Source organism: Aulonocara stuartgranti (genome assembly GCF_965226115.1).
Source record: "Aulonocara stuartgranti genome assembly, chromosome: 6".
Lineage (NCBI taxonomy): Eukaryota > Metazoa > Chordata > Actinopteri > Cichliformes > Cichlidae > Aulonocara > Aulonocara stuartgranti.
Window position 1 is genome coordinate 15476036 of NC_138944.1, and position 23726 is coordinate 15499761.

Genomic DNA, 23726 nt, shown 5'->3' on the forward strand with positions numbered 1-23726 from the left:
CCAGACAGAGACAGACAAAGTTACCTTAAAATAACAAGAATCCTTAGGTGACTGTTGGGACTGTATAAATCAAACTGAATTGAACTGTTCTCTCTGTTTTGTTTTGTTTTGTTTTTTAAAAGAATGCAGGCAAATTTAAGTCAATTTTAGCATGATTTACATAAAACAATATATATATATATAACGACAATATAACAACTTTGCTTATTTTATTTTAAAGACACTGCTTTGTGAAACTAGAAAAACTATAAACCTTTAGCACTTAAGAAAGTGCTTAAAGAAAAACTACTGTCAATGTATTAGTGTCAAAAAGAGACTACTTATTCTTTTCACACCCAGGCTGTGTCCAACAAATGACAATGTGTTTACACACAGTACTGCTTTATCTCTGATAATGTCTTGTCACTGACAGCAGTGACACTGATTGGTCCAAAGGATACTATGTATTGATCTGCTCAGTTGTAGACAGTGGACATTTAGCTCCAGTACAGGCCGTGGCACTTTTTGCGAGCATTTATTTCTTTATTAATCAGAAGAAACACAAAATACATGGGCATGAGGAATCCCATGATAGCTGGACATCTCACTTTAATATTAAAATCATCTAACAAGACAGCAGAAAAATGTACTTTGTGCGAATACTACACAACAGTAATTACAATGTAACAGGAACCTTTCTTCTGTATGAACAAGGTAGTTAGAGGGAGTCATGTATAAATTAAAGTGGGAAAAAACTACAGACAACATGAACAAGGGGTTGGTTACACTTAAATGGATCAATACTTTACAGTGGCAAAACAAGCCCAAGGGATTAAAGAGAAAGATGAACTAACTGCTCTACATCTGGGTGCATTTAAATGTAAATGCAAAAAACATGTAATTGCTGTGAACATTTATTCTAGATCTGAATGTAACATGGATTTTATTTGCACAAAGCTGTGCTGTGGGGCTGGAGGCAATTTTCTGCATTGATTTGTTAAATTGTCTGAGCTCAGCTGAGCTTGTGGGTATAGTTTGCTGTGTGTGAGCCAGAGAAAGAGAGCACTGAGTTGGTGCTTATAGATATGCTATGTCCTTTATATATGTTGAAATTGAAAATCATAAAAAATGTGCGTATTCCCAGATTTCCAACCCACCGGATGCTCGCACACATTTCAATCTTAGTAAACTCATAGCCTCGTTATGGGCACAAACACTTAAATAAATGAGAGTGATCATTCAGAATGGATTAATTCAACCTGATCTTCCAAGGCAAATAAAAAGATTTCAGTTTGGACAAAGATACCCACATGCATGCTCCCATACATATCCAATTCATTGCACAATTAGACATAATCTATACACACTGTACAACAGGGGTAAAAATAACATCGTTCTGTTTAAAGAGGACAGCATCTTCCATGCTGCAAAAGAAGAGATCAAGAGCCAAATTTTCTCCCCGTGTAATCATCCATGCATTTGCAGTGGGCAATTCTGCACAGGACGTTCCACTTAAAACTTCTAATTTGTATGCCTTGTGAGCTAATAACTGTCTGGATAGTCTGTTTATATCTATGTACACTCTCCAAGGAGTAGGTGTGCCAGTTCTTTCCATAACTTTTTGGCAGGGCAGCTACATTAACAGAAGATTATACGGCACAGATATGGCACTCAAAGAATACTAAATAGAAATGTGTGGGAAACACCACAATGTCAAAGATGTTGTATGTCCTGTCCCAAAAATCAACCCAACAATGAAATACATAGTCAAGGTTTGTTCCTGCAGACAGGTTTAAACTGTGCTGTAGATGGCAAACATGCTTTTTTACTATTTTCATAATTAATACACTGTATTTTAAATTTATTGGCCTCATGACATAAATTAGTATGGTATTTTGTCTCATCTATTGGAATAAGAATCAGCAATCTGGAATAGGTAAATAAAGAAGGCTGTTGTGAAGTAGCACCTGTGACAAAGAAAGCTTTTATTACCCTTATCTTGTGGAAAAGAAAAAAACAACTCGTTAAGCAGCTTTTATCAGGTTTAACTAGTGATTCATACATGGTGTTTTTATGTCCGGATAACATATCAAAGAAAAGTTACAACGGACAAAATGCTATGTCTCTCTGTCAATGCTGGAATTGCTGAAATGCGCTCCACGGTACACAAACAATAGGTGAGTTTCATCATAAGTGAAAACTCTATATGTAGCCTTTGATTCATTCTTTGCCTCTGTGACTGCGATTCTACTTGCGCTTGAAATGAAGCTTAAACATGTGCTTTCACTTGTAAATCCCAGGAAAGCAGCTGTACGCAGCCGCATCGATTGTAAGGTGAGCATTTCTGACAGAAAAAAAATGGATGCACTTGTTCAAGCTGTTCTCATTCAAACGTGATGCATTTCTCAGCAGACAAATCTAGTGAATGTTACATGACATGAAACAAAGAATGAGAGATTTGGGAAAACCTTTTAGAAATTGCTTTTACTGTTGTGCTCTGACACATCTTTTATTTACTGAGAAACGGATGGGGCCTATCATTCGAGCTGACAGGTAATGCCATTTAAACTTTTCCGGAGAGAGAAAGAGCCCAAGGCTTGGCAGAATAACACATGCGCCATCAGATCAGCTCAATAAGCTTCTAAACAGAAGCTGTCAGCAGAAAGCATGCATGTTTAGGTAAAACACTGAAGTGTTGTGTGTTACCATTAAGTGAATGGCAAACAATAACTGAAATGTTTAACTTTATTCATACTGTATTTAAAAAAACCTGCATCATAATCAGGGGCACATGTTAGCCTCTAAATAAAGTACTAAAATTCAAATATTCCACGTTATGCCTGATAATACATAACATTTTGTTCTAAGGGTTTTCCTTGCAAATAACTTTTCATGCAGCCAGAAAACTGGGTAAGTTCAGTTACTTATCTTTAAAAAAAATACAGTAATAAGGCACAACTTGAGTGCAAACCTTAAAAGAGAAGAATTAAACATCTAAACAAACGTCTTTCTGCTGGCCTGAAAAGAAACAGGTACACCTCTGCACAAAAGAGTTAACCTGAAGAACACTGATGTTGATGAAACATAAATCAGGGATCTTTTTCTGAGTCTGTGTGCATGACAAGACTGGCAGCAAACGTCAGCAGCTTGGTGACATTATGTGACACAGTCCTGACAGATGTGTATGCAGCATCTAATATCAACCCTGCTGGGGTCATTATTGCTGTCACATGATTATACACAGAAGAAAAGAGAAATGCAGAAAGCTTGTCTGCAATTTTAAATGACTGTATGATGAGTCAGTCAGGATTTATGCGTTTTTCTCTTTAGTATAAATGCATCTTATTTTAGCTTTCAGGCATATATTTATATATAAAAGCATCTTCTTGCCTCCTCGTTTGGTCTTTCACCAATGATTCTCCATTTATTTTAGCACAGCTTTACAGCTCAGCTCAGACACAGTTAATCTGTCTCACTGCAGCAGACAGTGCCTGCACACACTGGCACAGCCATACAGGCGCACAAACACACACATAAGGTGAGTTTGACCTGTTTGGTCTGTTATGAAATTCAGAGTGCCTATTCACTTTTCTCTCCTGGCTTTATATTATAGGATTAAATGAATAAAGTACATACAGGAGCAAAAATAAATACACAACAAATTTATTAAATACATCTCATACAAAGTAATATGGAGTGAATTAGTACGCACATGCACTGGAAACATAATTTATTCATTTACATTTAGTGATGGTTTGTCTATTGTGCTTTTTAACAACAACGATAAAACTACAATATGTAAGTTAGACTTGGTCAACTGTTTATTCATGTAATAATAAACAGTTGACCAAGTGAACAGTGAGTTATGTGGCAACATATCAGTGCAATTAGGCATGTAGACATGATCAAGATGACCCACCCAAACCAAGTCAAAACCGAACATTGTGGGAAAGAAAAGTAATAAAAGTGATGTTGAGTGTGGCATTGTTGTTTGTGCTGCTCGGAGTATTTGAGTTGATCTACTAGGATTTTTCAGCACAGCCATTTTTAGGGTTTGCAGAGAATAATCAAAAAAGAGAAAATATCCAGTGAGTGGCAGTTCTCTGGGCAAAATGCTTTGTTGATTCTGGAAGTCAGAGGAGAATGTTCAGAGCTGATAGGAAAACAACCATAACTGAAAGGGAAAGCACTCTTAACATCCAGCAGAAGAGCATCTTTCAATGTACAACATGTCAAACATGAAAGGAGACTTGTTATAGCTGCAGAAGAGCACACCGGATGCCATTTAATCCAATAATTAGGTAAAGCATCAGGTGGAATGGGAACCTCACAACATGAATGAGTAGCAATGATAAATGTGCAGCAAGTCTTTAAGCACCTTTATGAATCTACCGTATGCAACAAAGAATTAAGGTCGTTCTGAAAACAAATGGTGGCTGAACCCAGTACTAGAAGGGTGTAACTAATAAAGAGGCTGATGAATGTTGAATGCTTCATGGGTCAGTGAAAGTGGTTTAAGAAACAAGCAATGAAACTACATGAACATAAACAAACCACAGTATACATGCTGTGTATGCTGAGTTTGTCAAATTTAAAAAATGAATGCTGTATTCTTACACTGACAATACATGCGGCAAACTATGTGCCAGCACAAATAACTAAAAACACAACAGGAGTTCTAGAAAGAAAAGGACAGAGAGCCAAAGATGAAACAAAGCTGCACTGTGAATGCAGCAAATGATGCAAATCAAACAGGCATATGGCACACAGTAAAACAAACAAGCAGAGCCAAGCAGTAGTTTAGTTTTGCTTTCCATCTAATTTCACCAGGACATTTTTGTTTTTCTGTATTTTTGTAAATACAATTGTAGTATGGCATGTAAACCCATTTTAGAGCAAACTCTGGAGGAACAACTGGATGTATGGGCATAACTTTGTAGAAAGGACAATATTTAGGGAGTTTATTAAAGTTCTTATTTGGGTTTATATTTGAGACATGTTGCATTTTATGCTGTCTGATGTTATGGTAAAAATTATTCTTAAAACTTCTCATTTCCCATTTAACACAGTGTTTCAAGTGACAACTTGAATGTTATCACTTGATGATCTTGGCAGTACTACTGCATGTTTTAATTTGTCTACAAACAGCAAGAATGAAAAATCTCAGTCTTTCCCAACATTAAAGCCTTAACTTTATTTGCCACTGAATGCACGAGTCTAGAATAGTAATGATTTGTTCATTCTATTACTGGCATCTGCCATTGCCCATATATTACTGTTTCCAGCATATCAGGGAAATTGATTTCAACATGTACAACGACAACAGAGGAGGCTGGGGGTACTGTACATGATGTAAATGTTGCAGGGCTTGTGTTCTGACTGGCTATGCATTCACATTTTTTTCTAGCAGATTTTGAGAAGCTCTGCAAAGAAAGATGTCAATTTTAATTTACTACCATTATTGAAAAAGCAGGCAAAGGAACATACAGAAGTGAGCTGAAGAAACAAAAAAAGTGACATCTGGCTATTATTCAGTCTCAGACTGGATGCTTAATATAGTCACGTCTGACGGCAAAATATGAGATGAGGTGAGAAAAGTGAAATGGAAAAAATAAGTGGCTTGAGGTAAGAGTAATCTCAAGTCATGCTTGGTATGCTTTCATAGCTTTATCAGCCAAGACCAGTAAAGACGCCAGACAAACACAGCTGCCTTTTTGTCAACACAGACATAATACAATCAGTAGCTTTCCCAAACTGTCAGGCGACAGGGCCTGTTGCTTTGCACCATCGCTGCGTATCTGCGGAAAGAAAGCATGAGCACACTTGAGTATGACACTATCAGGACCTGGGGAAAATAACCAGCTTATGGCAGAGGAAATGATGAGCTAGTGGCCTGTAGACAAAGCTTGATGCATCCTGGGTAATTGAAGCAGCATATTGCTGCAGAGTAACCTTCCCTGGGACATAACCATAATATAATGTGCTTTGGAGAAATTTCTCATTTATAGCAGGGTAATAGCACTTAGATCAGAACAATGGCCCTCTTTACTTGGAAATTGGATAAGGTTTTCCATTAATATGTATTGGTGTTAGGAATGGGCTAAAAAAGAACTACCACTGTGAATGACCTGAAGTTTGTAGAAAGGGGAAACAAAGTTGGTAAGGACAGTTATGAATGCAGATGGTATTTAGATTCTAAATAGCGCTGCCCAATTACCAACATATTGTACTTAAAGGTCAAACTGAAAAGATGTATTTGACTATTACTTTACATTAATATCTTGGCATGTTTCCCATAAATATTGGGAAAAACAATTTTGCACTTCCAGCCTCTGTGGCACAGACTTAAGGAATAAACAACTTTTCTTAGCTTTTATAGATGATGGTTAAAAAAATCAGTTCAATGCTGAAGTACACCAAAATCTCCAATGGCTGTCATTAATTAGTTTTTAAGGTATAATTTATGTATTTGTATGTATTTGATATAAATAAATGATGAGTTTGAATTTAATGGACAAAGGCAATGGTAAAGGGAAAGTTGTCTATTTTTGGACTTTAGGGTAGCGCTTTACAATAATGTCACACTATTAAGCATTATTAATAATTAGTAACAGTGCCTAATTCATCATTTATATAACATTACTCCTTCTTAGTATACCATTTATAAATACAAATATATCATTATGACTGTGATTATGATTATTATTACTAGCAGTGATGTAGTAGCAGTGATAGCAGTACATGGTGTAACAGTAACAGATGAATAAATGTATCTGTATGACAAATGACAAACTAAGGAGGACAAATGATATATAAATGACAAATTAAGCACTTACTAATGCTTAAAAGTATAACATTATTTTAAAGTGCTATTACAATCAACATATTTTTAAATATATTATATTATCATCATCATCATTATTATTATTATTATTATTACCTTAAACATTTAATCACTTCCAGATCATTTTATTTTTTTAGAACTTTGTACCTACATGGATGGTGTTACCGAGACAGATTCACAAACCCTAAACCCACACACTTCCACAGTCCGTTCAAACACCACAGGCTATGTGTGCACTGACAAAGTGTACTCCCCAAGTGACTCCTCCGCTGCACCTAGCACCAGCGACATGCGAAAGATTGTCATGCCAGATTTGTTCGACATGAAGCGATGAGAAGGAAACATAACTGCAGGGAGCGTATGATGGAAATGAACATCCAGTGTGGGAAAAAAAATTACACGAGGGGGGGTGATATGCTTGACTGGTACCTACTATACTGCATGCTGATTTACTGAAATATATGTATACATTAAATAATACACTTCATAATCATCAAAGTGTATATGCATGCACGTTGCAGTTGCTTTTAGTGTAAATTTGACACTGCAATTCTTGTAGGGCACAAATAAAAATATTTTCTGAGCATGTGTCACACTAGCATGAGTCCTTATAGCTGATGGCATGGAAACTTTGAGACGAACATCACAAAACTCAATTTAATGCGATTCAAGCAACCATTAGTCTCGGCCGCTGCTTGGGTCTAAGCACAGCATCATTTCCAAACAGAGCCTTCTGCTCTCGTCAATAACTGTTCTATTCCATACAGCCTATAATTTCTGGTATTTGAATGATAACAGTTTCAAACAGGCAGATGGTAAAGCCACAAAATGTAAAACCAAGGCAGAAAATCTACCGTTATATTATCTGTTCCATTAGGGTCTCATCTAAACAGTGTGGAAACATTGTATCCAAAAACATACTCAGGGTAAAGAGACTGTCATGGGTCATTTTTGTAATGTAATGTATGAACAAACTCCACAGGGAGGGACTATGATAAAGCTAAATGTTCCCCGTGTCTAGTGATTGCAACCAAGCATGTGTTTACGTACCCTTTTCACCCTGTTTTTCCTTCTCGTTCTCTTTGGTGAGCAATGTAACCTTGAAAGATCTAATTCTTTTGCCATATCAGAGAGTCAAGCACGTGCAGTATCTATTCTTCTGACACCTCCCTCATCCTCCGCATTTTCACTATTGAGCCCCCTACCTCTCCATATCCGGCTCGCAGCTCTTGATGAGTCATTGAGGAGAAATGGGGATTTGAGCGAAAACCCTGTAGTCTGAACATCCAGTGGAAGCCGATAATCCACAGAAGCTAGAGGTGGCAACGAAATGCAGCTAATACCCAAACAATAACTATCAGCGTAGCTCCCACTAAGGTGACAAAGCCTTACACAAATTTGTCTGTTATTGTGTATAAACAGCAAACTGAAATCTCTATAAAAATGACTATGCCACAGTGTGATATGAAATCCTATAAATTTGATTTATATAAAGAAAAGCCCCGTGTATACTTCTGATGGAATGCAGTCATCACATCATGGTTGACTATTACAGTTTTTTCTGAATGCTTAAACCCTAACTGTGATTCCTGTAGCACAATCTCTAAAACTATTCAGACTTATAGCAAAACCACTCACTGAGTTTGCAAAACTAAAAGCACAAAAACTGCTTTGCACTCAGTTTGCAATTTTGTAACACACACTTTGCAAAACTGTAGGCACAATTCACTGCACAACACTCAATTACCAAATTTCCAACACACTCCTAGCAAAAGTATACACATGTATGGCTATCATTAACACTAATTTGCCAACTGTCTGGCACACTTTCACATGTGAAAACTTCTTTAGATAATTAGTTCACTTTGCAATCAGGCTAAGCACTATAATACAGGTAAGCTGTGTGTGCGGAGTACAATGGAGGGAGCAGAAAGAGTGAGAAGTAGAGGAAGCCGAGGAAGAGGACGTGGAGGTGAAGAAGTAGGATGAAGAGGACGACAAGGACAAGGAGGAGCAAGAGGAAGACGAGGAAGGGGGAGAGGAAGATGAGGAGGGGGGAGAGGAAGGGTAGGAAGAGTAAGAAATAGAATTGCTGATGACATCAGAGCTACAATAGTGGACCATGTAATCAACCGTGGAATGACCCTGAGGGTAGCTGGCCAACAGGTCCAGCCTAACTCGAGCCGCTACACTGTAGCAAGTACCATAAGGACATCTTGAAATGAGAATCGGTTAGTACAGTCACTTCGCACAAAGATTTGTAGCACTGCCATATGCCAATGAGAAACACACCAACACCATTGATGTAAAAATACTGAAATTGTTACTTTACAGAATTGCTAGATGACCAGATGCTGGGGGCAGAGGAAGCATGTTCACTGCAGACCAAGTAACCCATATAGTCATTATGGCGATTGCAAATAATCCTATACTTGGAAATAAACACTTGTGTTTGTTTTGATGTGTTTGAATAAACACCAGTACTTGAAGTTTGGATCCCTCTATGCTTATGGATCTATGACAGAAGTATGAGCTCAAACTGACATAGCCTACCTTGTGCACAGAGAAAGCAAAAGCCAGATGTGTTTTGTATTCATACCATCAGTGTGCAGTTGGCGCATTGTGTGCTTAGTAGATGATGGCTTGTGTGTACTGTTTGATACGGAAACACCATTTTTACGAAGGTGTGAAGAGTTAATCTAGCTGTGTTTGCTTTTGCAAGAGAACTACAATGTTTTGATGATTGGGTGACAGGTTTTCTTATTTGTGTGAAGAGTTTTGCAAAATTAGCCAATAGTTACAAAAAATGTGCTTAAGCAATCAGAAAAAACTGTAAAATGAGATGACAGCACCTGACTCAGACATCCCAAACACTGAAAGAAAAGAGGCTTATACACAATGACAGTTAAAGTGGAATATATGAATACTGAGGCAAAAGAAACGACTTAACAATTGCTGTGAGCTCTGAAGGATATTAGTTTTTTCCACATTCTAGTCTTTTTTAGCACACACTGTCACCTGCGTATGATGCGGTTCCCATCATGACCTTTGAAAGAAACAAACCTCTTGCCCTTGATGAAGTAAAGTAATTATTTTCAGACATGTGTATGTGTGTGTTTGACATAGGAATGTCTGCACAACTGATACTTACAATACCAACAAAAATTCTGAAACAAAGCGGTACTCATTTTCATTTATTACCATAGATACCCTATCAACCAAGATTGCAATTTTTCCAGTACTGACAGAAGCCACAGTCACCTACAAGCAGAAGCTAAACATGCCAGGAAAAACAACAACCTACATGTAGAAGAGGATGGCTATTGTATCTGCAGTAAGACTTCTGGAAGGACTTTGCTCTGTTATCCTGAAATACCTGTTACAATTTTATTTGAGACACCTGGCATTGATCAACAATATTGAGACAGACTAACTATTCTCTAAATCTTTTGCTTTTAACATACTGTTTTTCCTGGTAACAACACCTGTAACCAGCCTCTGTTGACCCTGTTCCTTCTGTGTACCAGTATACCATATACTGGAAAAAATTATAAAGACACCACCACAGCAAAACAGGACGTGCAGCACCGTTTTCAAATCAGCTGCGTTCCAAAGGCTGAAATGTTTGCAATTGCTAATGTTATATAAACACTTAAAGCTAACATAATGGAAGTAACGCTACATGTGATAGTTAGTAGGCAACTCAGCAACCATCCAGCAACCATCTGTGTCCTGTTGCCATGTCAACAAAATATCATTTTAAATAATCTGCCACCACTGTCTTTGTGACTTGTGAATAAAGAAACTTATGTTGAAGATTAATTTATAAAAAAAAAAAACATTTATAAAATAATTAAAAAAATTTTTATTATTATTACTATTATTATTGCCATTGTTGTTATAATTATTTAAGAGATTAGATTAAGTATTTTGCATTTGTGCATTTACAGTTTTTTACAGTCGCTAACAAGCGTTTGTCCAAACAGTTGTCACATTTGCAAAACTCTAAACACAATTAGCACAGCATCGGTCTGTTGTGGCCATACCATTCACACATTTCATGTCGTGTTCACCCAATATGCAGTCAGTGAACACATTTCCACAATGCTTACATTTTCTTAACAGACAAGTTATACCTCCCAACAAAACTATGGACTGTTCTTGTAGTATCTACGAATGTTAACACACAACATCCCACAATAGCAAAAACAATATTCCAAACCTTAGATACAGTATAAAAACCTCTGCTTCTGCAATGATATGTCGGTGGATCCGACATACCAGGCGGTTTTATCCCAGGTGCATCGACTTGGATAACATCAGATGTGATGTTGATGAAAACATGTGGCCTAACCCTGAAGATCGCAGAGATTAGATGCAAATCTTTTGCCTTTTTTTAGCCCCCCTCCCCCTCCCCCCCTTTTTATCTTGGCTTTTTGCTGTTGTTTTTTTGTTCAGAATGCTCTTGTGTGTTTCATGGATATTTTGTTCACTGTAAGCAATACTGTAAAACTTTCTCTGTCCTATCATACCGTGTTTCTACTGTACCTCCTGTGGTAAACAGTAAAGAAACAGAAACTTGTTTGCTTTTTACTGGAATGCTTTTGAATGTGAACATTACTGTACATGTGGACATACAGTTACCAACCAAGACATTTCTGGTGTCAATATGGTGGATTGCATGTTTCGCATGCAAATACCTGTGAAACTGAAACATAAAAGTCTATGCAGTTTTTGTAATGTCAATAATAGCCAGTATTTTGAAACCTGGTGTACTTTGATTGACTGCATGTACCTTGTGAAGTGAAAACAAGTGTTATTCTTTGACAGACTAATTTCATTTTGAGTCAGATTTATAGTGTTTTTGTACAGTTAGTGTGTGCAGAGAAAGATGTGTTCTAATTTTGAAATGAGGAGTTAGTATATATTTAACAAAATGTATTTTTGAGAAGGATATTATCCATTTGGCCAATTGTGTTTTGTAGGTGTGGGTCTGTGTTAAGAGTTTAGAAAAAGTATCTGAAGTATGGGTAGGCGCTTGTTAGCGACTGTAAAAAACTGTAAAAACATAATAAGGTACAACTTTATTTAAACTTAGTACAGGGATAAGGGTCATCACCAAAACCTTTTCTTCTCCAATAACTATTCCTGGCACAGGACAGAAGAGGTCATTAAGACGTTCACAAATGAACCGCTTTAAAGATTTTTTAAAAATTCCTTTACATTTCATTTTGCTTCTGAAACCCACATTTTTTAAAGAACTCTTTTGGATTTTTAAAAAACGAAACATTTTGATGGTTCAGTCTTTTAAGGGTGGTGAAAGGTTTCTTTTCATTTATCGCAGAGTTGAAGTGACTGACTGACTATTCATGTTTTGACAAATGTGAAAAAAGGTTTTTGATTGTTTGAGTGCCTTTTGCACAGGTGAGTCTGTGTTATGAAAAACGCCCTAACTGTTTTGTTCATAAAGAGTGGTGAGAGTGACTTTTCTGCTGAGAGAATTGAGCCCATCGATTGAGGAAAAATGATAAAGACAACTAAAACACACTTCATTTTGTGGCCAGTTTCTCTTTTTTCTCTCTGAAATTTTAAACCTATAACTTGTATCTCAGCTGTATTATTGTCAAGCTGTAAAATTGCTTTATTATTATCAAGTACTAAAGTAAAAATAGAAAAGCATCTAAATAAAAAACAAAGCTAATTATGTTTCTATGGGCTACTGCTGCTGATTATAGCTCTACAAAATAGCACTTAAGCGAATGATAGCATTTGCTTCACAAAATGAACCTTCGGTTTTGGAATGCTCAATTCAAAGCTTTTAAAAGCAATATTATGCTAATCGTAAAATTTTTACTTTTCTATTCCAAAAATGATTCTCCTCCTTAACTGTGTGCAGTGGCCACTTTAACATTACAGTTTTTTACAGACGCTAGGACACATTTCTCAATACTTAGGTCACTTTTGCAAAACTCTTCACACAATCCTCCTAACTGACCGTCAGCTTGGCAAAGCAGTTCATTTCACATTCAAAATGCACTACAACTACCAAAACACTTCATTCAGGTCTCAAATAACCTCATTCTTCCAGAACACTAGCAAAGGTTGACAGCCGACAAACACACTTTGTCACCCACAAAACAATGACCTAAAAAACACTAACAACATGTAGCATTACACAGTGTTTTCTTGTGTAAAACAAGGACACATCTCTGTTTATAATTTCAATATATGTTACTGGAATGAATCAGACATCATGCAGAATTCGTTAATATTTGTTTATGTATTATTTTATTTTTTTGCACTAAGTAATCCCAAAATACAAGAATTTGTATACACACCATCCACTGATACACATACAATAGTAATGCTAATCTACTCGGTCTTCTCCATTTGGCCACATGTTCTCATCCACATCACATCTTATGTCATCTAGGGCAATGCACCTAGGAAAGAATCTTCTGGCATGCCAGAATTGAAGGAGTTGAAAAATTGAAGGAGTAACACCTGTGTAGATGTTCATCTACAATGAGAATAAGCTGTGGCTGGTTAAACTGCATTTTTAGATTTAAAATATGTTTCAATAAAATATTGTTGTTGAATTTTGCTGTCTTTTCAAGTTTTGCATTGTGTTATTGTTTTGGCCATAAGTTTAACAGTTTTGAAAACAGTATGTAAGCACATGCAAAATGTCCTGTCCGTACAAAGATTTTTGGCAGTTGTTGTGTCTGAGTGAGAAGATAATTCATGAAATTTGAGAGATGTAGTCATTGAATGCATTTTGTGCCAAAACAATGATAACTGATCCTCAGTTTAGCCCACATAGACTTCTGTTATGCTCACTGTGTGAGGAGTCTGTAAAAAACTGTAATATGGAGGAAAAAACAAGAAGCATAGAAGCATTTGGCCTACGAATATCCTGTTCTGTGATCTCACAGGACTAGCATTCATTTTCTACAGCTAAATAAATTTTCTATGGAGAGATGTCCTTTTAGATGACAACTCAATCATCTGTTGACAGTTTACTGGGGATTTGTGCTTCAGTTGGGAGATCTGTGCCATAGCTGCGTCGTTACCACAAATTTCTTTGAAACCCTACTCCATAATCTGACATGAGTCTCCCTAGAAATGTAAGTACAGGTCGACGCAGCTATTGTGATGGGAGTGCTTAGTACTGCCGATTCCTCCTGCACATTGCAGCTACTTTGTTGTCACAGTTTTGGAATTTGTCATTGAGAGAATGACAATCATTGTCTCAGTGTGGAATAAGGAATAATAATCATAGCATCAATATAAGGAGCAAATTCCTGGAGGAAGATTGCCAAAACCGGAATGGATGTGAGGAAAAGCACAAAGAAGTGGCAAAGTTTGAGGGACAAATACACAATAATTAACACCAAATGCACCAGCACAACCATGAACCCAGGCAACGCTATCAGGCTCTACAGGTATCTTTGTAGCCTTTACAAAGATTCCCTGCAGAAGTCTACACCAAGCCTTATAAGCAGGGCTGCACATAAGTGGTCCGCAGGTGCGCATTCGCTGTCAAAATAAAAGACGCGCACCAGATAAGAAGTTGGAACGCGCATTTACGTACATAAGATGTTCTGGAGGAGGACAGACATTTGCTCAGAACTCTTAAAGATGTCGAAGCTTTGTAAGCAATTGCTTTGGTGTTCCTCAACCGCAAAAGAAGATAATTTTTCATTTGGTCACATTGCAGGTTGTCACATGTACGAACTGGCAGAAGAGTGCAACTCTGTGTGTGTGTGTGTGTGTGTGTGTGTGTGTGTGTGTGTGTGTGTGTGTGTGTGTGTGTGCATGTGTCTACTGCTCTGCAGGTGGTGAGTAGAGGCTTAATGAAAGGGCCAGTTGTTTTAAGGGGGTTGATTTCACAGAGAGCAGATGGATTGGGCTCTCAGTCTCTCTGGTTTCAATTTTGTCCCACACTGCTACTGTCGCCCCATTTAACAGCCAATTTCCTGCCGGCTCATCACAAACACACACAAATACACAGAAAGCGGAAAATCAGCAAAAACAGTGTGAGGCAGCAGACCACAGAGACACACAAAAAGGCAGAAGTGGAGGTGAAACAGTAAGGCATACACACAAACAAATGTTGCCGGGCAAAGTGGATAACAGAGATAGGGACATTTTTTGTGCATAGATAAACAAAAAGACATTTAAAGTACACAGTGGGTACAAACAAATACATTTAACCATGCCATCAAACACAGACAATGTTAACTGCTATGGGTAAGTGCAGCTGGACACCAAGTTTTTAATGAGCTTGGTCCAAATGTCTTTGCAGGCTGCAGTGCATGAGCGGTTGAGTAATCAAGTACATTTTGCTAAGAAACACTGACACAAACGCATTAATCCCAATTTATCACACAAACAAAGTAATCTCAATTTATCACAAGCAAAGTAATCCCAAATGACCCCTTTCCCTCTGTCCCATTATCTCTCTCACACACTGTGCTCCTGAGCTTTAATACGCTTCAGTTTCTCTGCATTCATTTAAACTCACTATTTTCTGTTTCCATTTTCACTGCTTCATCTTTCTCTCTGACAGACTGCACACTCACACACACCAACACCTGAGTGATTCACACTTACAGGAACACTCTTGCTTCGTCTTTAACTTGCTCTCACACCCACGCAAACTGACACACGGCAAGCTTTGACTACTGCACAGCATACACACATGCTACACACATGTGGAAATGTCCTCAGGACACAGCGTTTCTTATTTTAACTCTAGCAGTAGTGGGAAGTAGCTGGCCTCCAGAAAATGAACTCTGACTTTCTATCTTCACACCTTGGACAGCAGGAGATTGCAATGGCACTCTCTCTTTTTCTGCCTTACCAGCGGTGGTCAACCTACGCTCCTGTTCATGTGATATTGCTGGCAGGCTTATTTAAGACATTTCATTGTTGAGTTTTGGCTTTGCTGGACAACAGCTTGGTGTCTACGCAGTGTAAGTGAAGCAGCCAAAGTGATGTGTGGAGTCAAATTTAAGGATTTAACTCGTAACAGTAATAATGATAATAGCTTAGATTTATATAGCGCATTTCAAGAAATCCAAGGTTACTTTAGACCAGCGGTCCCCAACCCCCGGGCCTCGGACCGGTACCAGTCCGTGAGTCGTTTGGTACCGGGCCGCGAGAGTTGAGGCTCAGGTGTGAAATGGATGGTTTTCAGGGTTTTTATCGGTTTTCAGTGTTATTTTGTTATCGTTTTTATCGTTAACTCGGTTTTCCTGGGTCTTTTCACGTGTGTTATGAATAAATCTTCTTTTTTTCGGTACCGGTACTAGTTTTATTTTGTTGTATTTATCCGCGACACCTTAAAGGCCGGTCTGTGAAAATATTGTCGGGCATAAACCGGTCCGTGGCGCAAAAAAGGTTGGGGACCGCTGCTTTAGACCATTTTTTTTAAAGAGTCAACAGCCAAAGGCTTTAGTGAGTAGGTGACATTTCAAATGCTTTTTGAGTGTGTTGCAGAACTCAGGGAGGAACATGTTGCAGAGAGTGGGAGCAACAGTGCTGGAGGCTCTGTCCCAAAGGACCACAGCCTGGTGTGAGGGAATGGAGAGAAGGACTTTAACATGTGAACACAGAGTCTGAGATGGGGTTTAGGGGAACAGAAGGTCCAATAGATTTTGTGGAGCATGGACATGGCATAAATGAGGGTTTCAGCTGCTGTGTCTGGGAGTCAAGGCCAAAGTCTGGAGATGTTTTTCAGATGGTCGAAGGTGGATTTAGAGACAGATTTGATATGTGATGAGAATTAGAGAGTGGAGTCCAGAACAACATCCAGGTTGCAAACATCTGGAGATGGTGAAATGAAGAATATATTCACATTAAGGCCATGATCAGCCACTTTCAGGACGATGGCTTAGAAACAACAACCGACAGTTCGATTTTATTGTTGTTCAACTTGACAAAGTTGGTTGACATTCAGATTTTGATGTTTCCCAGAACCTGATAAGGATCAGAGGAAGGTGCTGACTGGAGTGTTTAATGCTGAGATTTAACTGTGTATCATCAGCATAGTAGTGGAACCTCAGCTCAAAATAGTGGATGGTGGCGGTAAATGATGAAAAGAAGAGGTCACAGCACAGATTCTTGGGAGACATTGCCTGACTGTACTAGACAAGGAACATCCAGGTGACATGATCTCTCCTGTCAGCAAGATATCCTGAAATCAGGAGAGCGCTACATCTGTGAGGTGAACATAGTTGGACAGAGTCAAGGAGGATAGAATAAGAGACTGCCAAAAGCTGCTGAAAAGTCCAGGAGAATGGGGATGCTGATGTGGGTCTGCAGCAAAGAGGATGTGATTTGTAATCTTGACGAGAGCAGTCTTAGTGCTGTGTGTCAGAATCCAAGGGTTCAAAGAGTTTGTGGCGTTGGGAAGCAGCTTCTCTTTCCAGGATTTTACTCATGAACGGAAGGTTTGACTTTGGTTATCAGGGTTCAAGTAAGGTTTTTTAACAATGGAGCAAACAGCAGCTATTTGAGAGCTGAGGGTACCAGTCTAATTTCTAAAGACTTGTTGATATCTTGGCCAAGGTTTTTGGCATAGTGTCCAGGAGACAGGTGGAGTCCTTAGCTCTACAAACCAGCTCAGTAACATGAAAAACATCCAGTGGAGAGAAAGATGAAAGGCAACACTGCGGCATTTATGAAGTAGGCAGAAAGACATGCTGAGGATGGGATGAGAGTAGAGGTGAGGTGTTGTGTGGGGTAATAGCTGCTGCTCTGGTGTCCAGGAACTTGGAACAGATGACAGGGTGGTGTGGTCGGCCCTCAGAGGGGTAAAAATATCCAGTTTATATGAAGAAGTTTTAATACAGGCATGCATTGATGAAGATGTTTTATTATTTTTCAAGTTAATTTTCTATATTTTGCTGGTTTGATATTCTTAATATAAACAAACAGTAAAGTAGAAATGATGGTCCTGTCAACTGCACAAACCAGTCTTTCAGACACTCAGCAGTCTTTACACATATAGTTCCAGATTTAACAGATTCAGAGAGTCATTTGTCCTGCTCTTGTTTTTCAATCCTCTCCCTTACAGTTTGTGTGCATTTAGATCCAGTGTTGGGTTTTACCATATGCATGTGTGCAAACATGGATCCATGTACATACTGTATTGGCATATAACCTGTAAAGCAAAATGTCCCATGGAGACATTAAAATGATGCGAATTCTATTCTATTGTTTCTGCCACTGTACATATTATATGTGTTTTAATGGGATTAAGATTCATTTCAAGTGTACTGTTGTGTGCAAAGGTGTGGAGACACCAAGGTTCTTCTTCTGTTTTTTGAAATAAAGATCTTAATCCAACCACTGCAGCTTTCGATGAATTCTGAGTCTTTAAAGTAAAAAAGCAGCAGCTTTCCCACTAAAGGTCACACTGGTGTAATGTTTCACAATTTCACTGGTTGTGCAGTGGTATTTGAATTTCTCCTCATGATTTCTATGCAGTATACCAATTTTAAAACATGAAACATTTTAATTCAGAGGAAGAGCTTTTACACACATATACTTGCAAGCGGGCTCTCATTGTCACACACAAAACATGTCATTACCTTCTGTGCGGATGGTAAAGGGGGAGTCCCCCAGTCTCTTTGCTGAGAACTGCCCCCCCAGAGAGGTCATTAGAAAACACAGGCTGAAGAAGCCTATTCCCACCACGAATATCCTGCAACACAGTGGGAGGAGAGGGGACAGGATAAAAGGGGAGTTAAGACAGGAAAAGCATATTTATCAAGATGGGCAGGTAAATTGATATTGTGGGAAAGTAGTTGGAATATAATATAATAATTATAATATAATAATAGAAAGAGAAATAAGAGAGGGAGATTTTTAAGCCACACAATGGAAAAATGATGAAAGGTGTAAAGCATGAAAAGAAAAAGTAGGATTGTACACAGATGAAAATGCCAACAATTACAGAAGACACGTTTTAGTTGAATAAAATGATTGACAGCAAAAAAAAGGAGGAAAATAGAAAGATGAGAGGATGGGAGAAAATGTGGAGAAGAGACATGAACAGAGTCAAAAAAAAAAGGAAGAAGTTCCAGAAGGCAGAGCACAAACGGAGCAGTGATCGCACATAGAAGAGAAGACTCTCGAAGCCAAAGGGCACTTGAAACAAACTAGTGTTGTGACATTACTGCTTGGCACACATCAAGAACAACTGCCAAAATAATGTGTTGCTAAGTGCGGGCAAAAAAAAAAGCAAAAAAAAAAGCAAGTGATTATTAATGCAATGTGAAAGGTGTGCGAGGGCAAAAAGGCATCAAGAAGGAAGAATGGAGCCAAAAGCATTACGTTGCTAAAAACGGGTAAGAAAGTGTAATGCTAACTAAAGTCTTTGAAACAAAAAGTGGCATCAGCCAGCCCTCTGTCATAAAACGTTGTTTTGTGGCAAATATCAGATGTTTAAAATGTCACCATAAAACAGAGGGGAAAAGAAAGTGAGGATCTGTGTCGGTTCTGCCTGGTTAGACGACCATGAGAGAATGCAATCGCTGGCTTAAAAGAGTTTAAAAATCAGGTCTTTGGTGTCTGTATAATTCTTGTCCTAGTTAAGTTACTCTCTTCAGTGTATATGGATCAGAGGTTATCTCATTATGCTGAGTCTTTGGGGGAAGAAGCGAGGAAAGGCCGTCAGTGATTTTGATTCACTGGACAAAATAACAGTCAGCCTCTGTGCCTAACAAGTCGAGCCCTACTTTTAAAATGTTGCTCCACTGATAACCTCCACAAATGGGGACCCCCCCCCCTAAAAACTGGGTTAAGTGACAATAAACAAAAATAAAATAAACAGCAGTTAATTCAGCAACTTAAGCCATATTTCTAAATCATGTATATTTTGGGGGGTAAATTCTTTAACCATACAAATTATACCCATCTTAAAATGCATGATTTTGTAATATCACTATGGCAATTCACACAAATAAAATTTTTGGACAGAACTTAAAGTGGTAGAAGAAAACAAATATATGAATAATTTATATTTGCTTTTCCTCCAGAGCCAGGCATGAGTTGTTTACATGAATGCCTGGCCCACTATAAAATCTGACAGCACTTCCAGAAATGGTAAGCAGCTCCTGTCACACCAGTTTCTGAATTAAACCTCTTAATATTGAGGAAACAAATTACTATCAACACTGAGGAGGAACGACCACTTAAAAGAACATTTGCTGAGCTGATCTAATCAAAAGGGATAGAGATGATGTCGAATAATTTGTTAAGTGTACAGCTTGGCGGTTTGGCAAGCCACTGGAGCGACTCTGACTTCAAGATAGAGCCAGTGTGTCCTGTCCTGAGTCACAGAAAATGCAATCAGGTATAATCCAGCAAAACTTCTCTTCTTTGAGAAACTTTTTTTTCCATCCTTCTTGAACACAAGAACACACTAAAACTGAAAAAGTCATATTGATCGTAGCTTGAGTTGAATGGGTTGCACCAAATACAAGCTGCTATACGGTTGAATTCAATTATTTACAGCGCAGGACACACACACAGTAATTTGTGCACAAGTACATTTTGACATGAGCCTTCCCAATCCTCCTTCTCAGCGTTATTTTCTGGCGCCAAAAGCAGGTTATTCAACAAGACTTTAAAGTGATTATCACCGTGCCCGTCAAGATTACAGCGAATGGCTTGAATAAATAAAGTGTCAGGATGTTAACAGACTTTTTGTGTGTGTGTAGAATTTCTTTATTGATTTACAGAACATAATCACAGTTGCTATTTCAAAGTCTCAGTATCTAACCATTGCTGCACGCTCTCATTTGTTCTGCTTTATCATTTAGCTGTTTGTCTCTCCCAGGAAACTGCAATATTAAGAAATACTAACCCCCCCACCCCACCCCATCTGTTCCATGCATATTATGGAATGTATTAGAACAGCTTGATCACTGTCAGAGGAACAAACTGCAACACTTCAATATGCGATGTGACTTTAAACCCATACAGTCATTGTGATCAAGAGATTATTTGACATCGCTGTGAGGCCGTGATCCGAAGATACTTACACCTGCATGGATTATGCACTTACTCTACAAGCATCTGCTCAGAAAACCAGTGAGGAAAGCAGAAAAGTCAACCCGATCTGGTACAGGCCTTTACTGAAGATGGCCTGTTATTTGGAAATCATTGTTTTTGTCAGTGCTTTGTAATATTGCGATAAGGGGGGGGGGGGGGGGGCAGGTGGGGCAGTGACAGTTTGGAAAAGATAAAGGGGTTACTCAGAGACAATTTTTTTTTTATAGCTAAACACAAAGGTTGTTTGTTTTTTTTAATCCACTTTATCTTTTCTTTATAATTTATCCCAGATGCAGGAATATTTTGTGTGTGTGAGTGTGCAGAGGATGAGGCAAAGGCAGCGATGTTTGTAAGAAACAGGCTAATGGAAAGAGAAAAAGAGATTTTCAGCTCACGCGGGAGTGCAGAGGCTGGTCTAATGCTGTCCTAGGGCAAACGTTTCCTCTCTTATCGTTTAGCCGTTTTTGCGAAGTGGCGTTAGGTGGGTGATATGAGAGGATTATGCCCCGGTCCTGCCTGACGAGGCTTTAATTAACAGGCTTAAAGTGAATGTTCTGCTCCTTATAATTGGATCAGAGGGAGAGATGTGCTATCAGTTAACTGGCTTCCTCACAAATATACTTATCAGATTTTGCCTCTAGGTAGATGATTTTGAAGGGAGAGAATTTCTACCAGGCATGGTAGGGAATAGGTGTTACTTGTGGTGTTTTCCAGGAAACTTTTCCTGGCACCTAAATGAGCCTAAATTCTCATAATGACTCTTAATTTGTGGAGTTAATACACAGAAACGGAACCATATAAAAATTCACTGGAGGTTATGTTTCCACATGTATCATTTTGGCACTTTTTTTTTTGGCTTGAGCCTTGGGGTATCACTTAAGGTTAATGTACTGCAACTATTGTGCTTTTTCGGGGATCTGTGCATTGACCCTGGGAACCTTCATCTCACCAACCTGCTTTTTAAGGGAAAAACATAATGGAATCTGGCATAATTTCAAATGTGATACTACACAAATCTGCAACAAGCGCTCATTGTCTGTGCTGTCGAGGTTAGTGTGGCTTTATCACAAAGCTGCTTAGCTGAATGTGTTTCTGAGTTAATGCTTGATCTACCGAGTAGATGGCAGGTGAAGTAATTCCATGCAACATGAATGTAACCATCACCCACCCCCATCCTACTACCCCCACCCCCTTTTTTTTTTTTTTCAAAGATTGCACAGCTTTGCTCCCTTACCCTACTACATACATGTAACACTTTCAGCAATGGAAACTGGGTATAAGGCAAATTGTAGGGAGGGGGAAGGATTACCTTAAGGATTTAAAATCTGCCACTATCAGAGAAAATTTAATAGGAAGGGCTGACAGATCTACTCAGTTGAGTATAAACTCTTTTATTCATATGTAAGGAATCCTGTCCAATGCAACAGAGCCACACAGGTGTAGATCAGCGATCCACGCAATATGAAACTACAGCAAGTTAGAGCACGGTTTGCAAATAGTGCAGACCCTCTATCAACATTTACAGTCTTTATCCATATGGATTTAGGTGGAATTGATAGGAGGAACATCTGGTGTGTGGGTGTTTTGATGAGTGACAACACATGTATGCACTCCTTCCCTGCCCTCCATGTGCACATTGCCGAATTACTGTATTTTTCAGGGCTTTGCAACTCTGTGCAGCCAGAAGTTGAGTCAGTCAGAAAAACAAAGCAAAAAACAAAACAAGCAAAAAATAAAACTGCATGCTAAACATAAACGCAGCGAGGGGGGAATGCACACGATGCTGGAGGCTATAAGAAAACTGTGTCAGCTCTTTGTTCTCACCTGAACGGTTTGAACGTTACTAGACATCTTCTGACCATTATTTTAGCGTCGGTGCTGCCAGCAATCATTTTCCAAAACCAGCGAGTCCTGACATCGTTGTTAACCTCCCGACCTGGAACTTGAGGTGACCGACCATTTTTAAGTGCGTCCCATACAGCGGTCCACAGCACAACACGCCTTTTCTACAGATAGAAAAATAAACAGCGGAGCTTCTTCACCTATCCAGAAGAAAAAGTCTAAAGTTTCATTCAGTGAGCTTCTTTATCCGGGAGTGAAAATGTCATTAAAGCGTTATATTCCGTCTCCAGGCGAGCACGGTGAAGGAGAAGTCGCCGCGGGTTGCGCCGAAGCTCTGGAGTCCTTCACCAAAAAAGAAAAAAAAAAGAAAAAACGCACAAAAAATGGCGTTTGATAAAACATGTGAGGGAAGATGTTTGTTTGTCGGTCGGTATATTCGCTCGCTCTCTTGGTTTTAAAAGAGGAGAGACAGCTTCGTAGTCGATTTAACTTCGCAGCGCACCCAGCGCGAGTGTGGCCAACCAGCCAGCCGGTCTTACAGTTCAGCTCTCACGAGGCGAGCTGGCTCAGGTGAAGTGCTGAACGTCCGGCTAATCTTTTCAAAATAATAGCCCCGCCAACGAGCAACCGATTCTAACAGTGGGGACAAACACTAAAAGAAGAAAAATCCAAGCGCGAATGTCAAACATCCAAATTGCAAATTACTTACAATCACAGTCCTTCACAAACAGACACTAATGTTGCCTAATTATATTCTGAAAGGGTCTACAAACACAAAGAAACTATTAACTAGAAGTATAAATGTAAGTAAATATAGAAGAAAATAAGAATTTATTCATTTATTTATTTATTTCCCTTTAGATTTGGAAAAACGTGAGGTGATTTTTTCCTTCTCTGAAATTTTCGCTCCTTATTCATTTGGCTGTACAATACACGCTGGAGAATTTGGGCTGTCTCCCAGATGAAGTTTTTTTTCTGACAATCTCATTAGCCA

The 23726-nt window shown here is 38.6% G+C and overlaps 1 protein-coding gene across 2 annotated transcripts in view; it reads right to left on the reverse strand.

Annotated features, from left to right (window-relative positions):
- The window catches only part of LOC309708114 (alpha-1,6-mannosylglycoprotein 6-beta-N-acetylglucosaminyltransferase B-like), a 113267-nt gene extending 89980 nt beyond the window's left edge, over nt 1-23287 (reverse strand). For both annotated transcript variants that reach the window (XM_082535888.1, XM_082535887.1), the window contains exons 1-2: nt 22715-23287; nt 18424-18536 (exon numbers count right to left, since the gene is read on the reverse strand). In XM_082535888.1, the coding sequence (XP_082392014.1) occupies nt 18424-18536; nt 22715-22782 (181 nt within the window). In that variant the 5' untranslated portion in view covers nt 22783-23287. The remainder of the gene's footprint in view (nt 1-18423; nt 18537-22714) is intronic.
- Nucleotides 23288-23726: the final 439 nt, after the last annotated feature.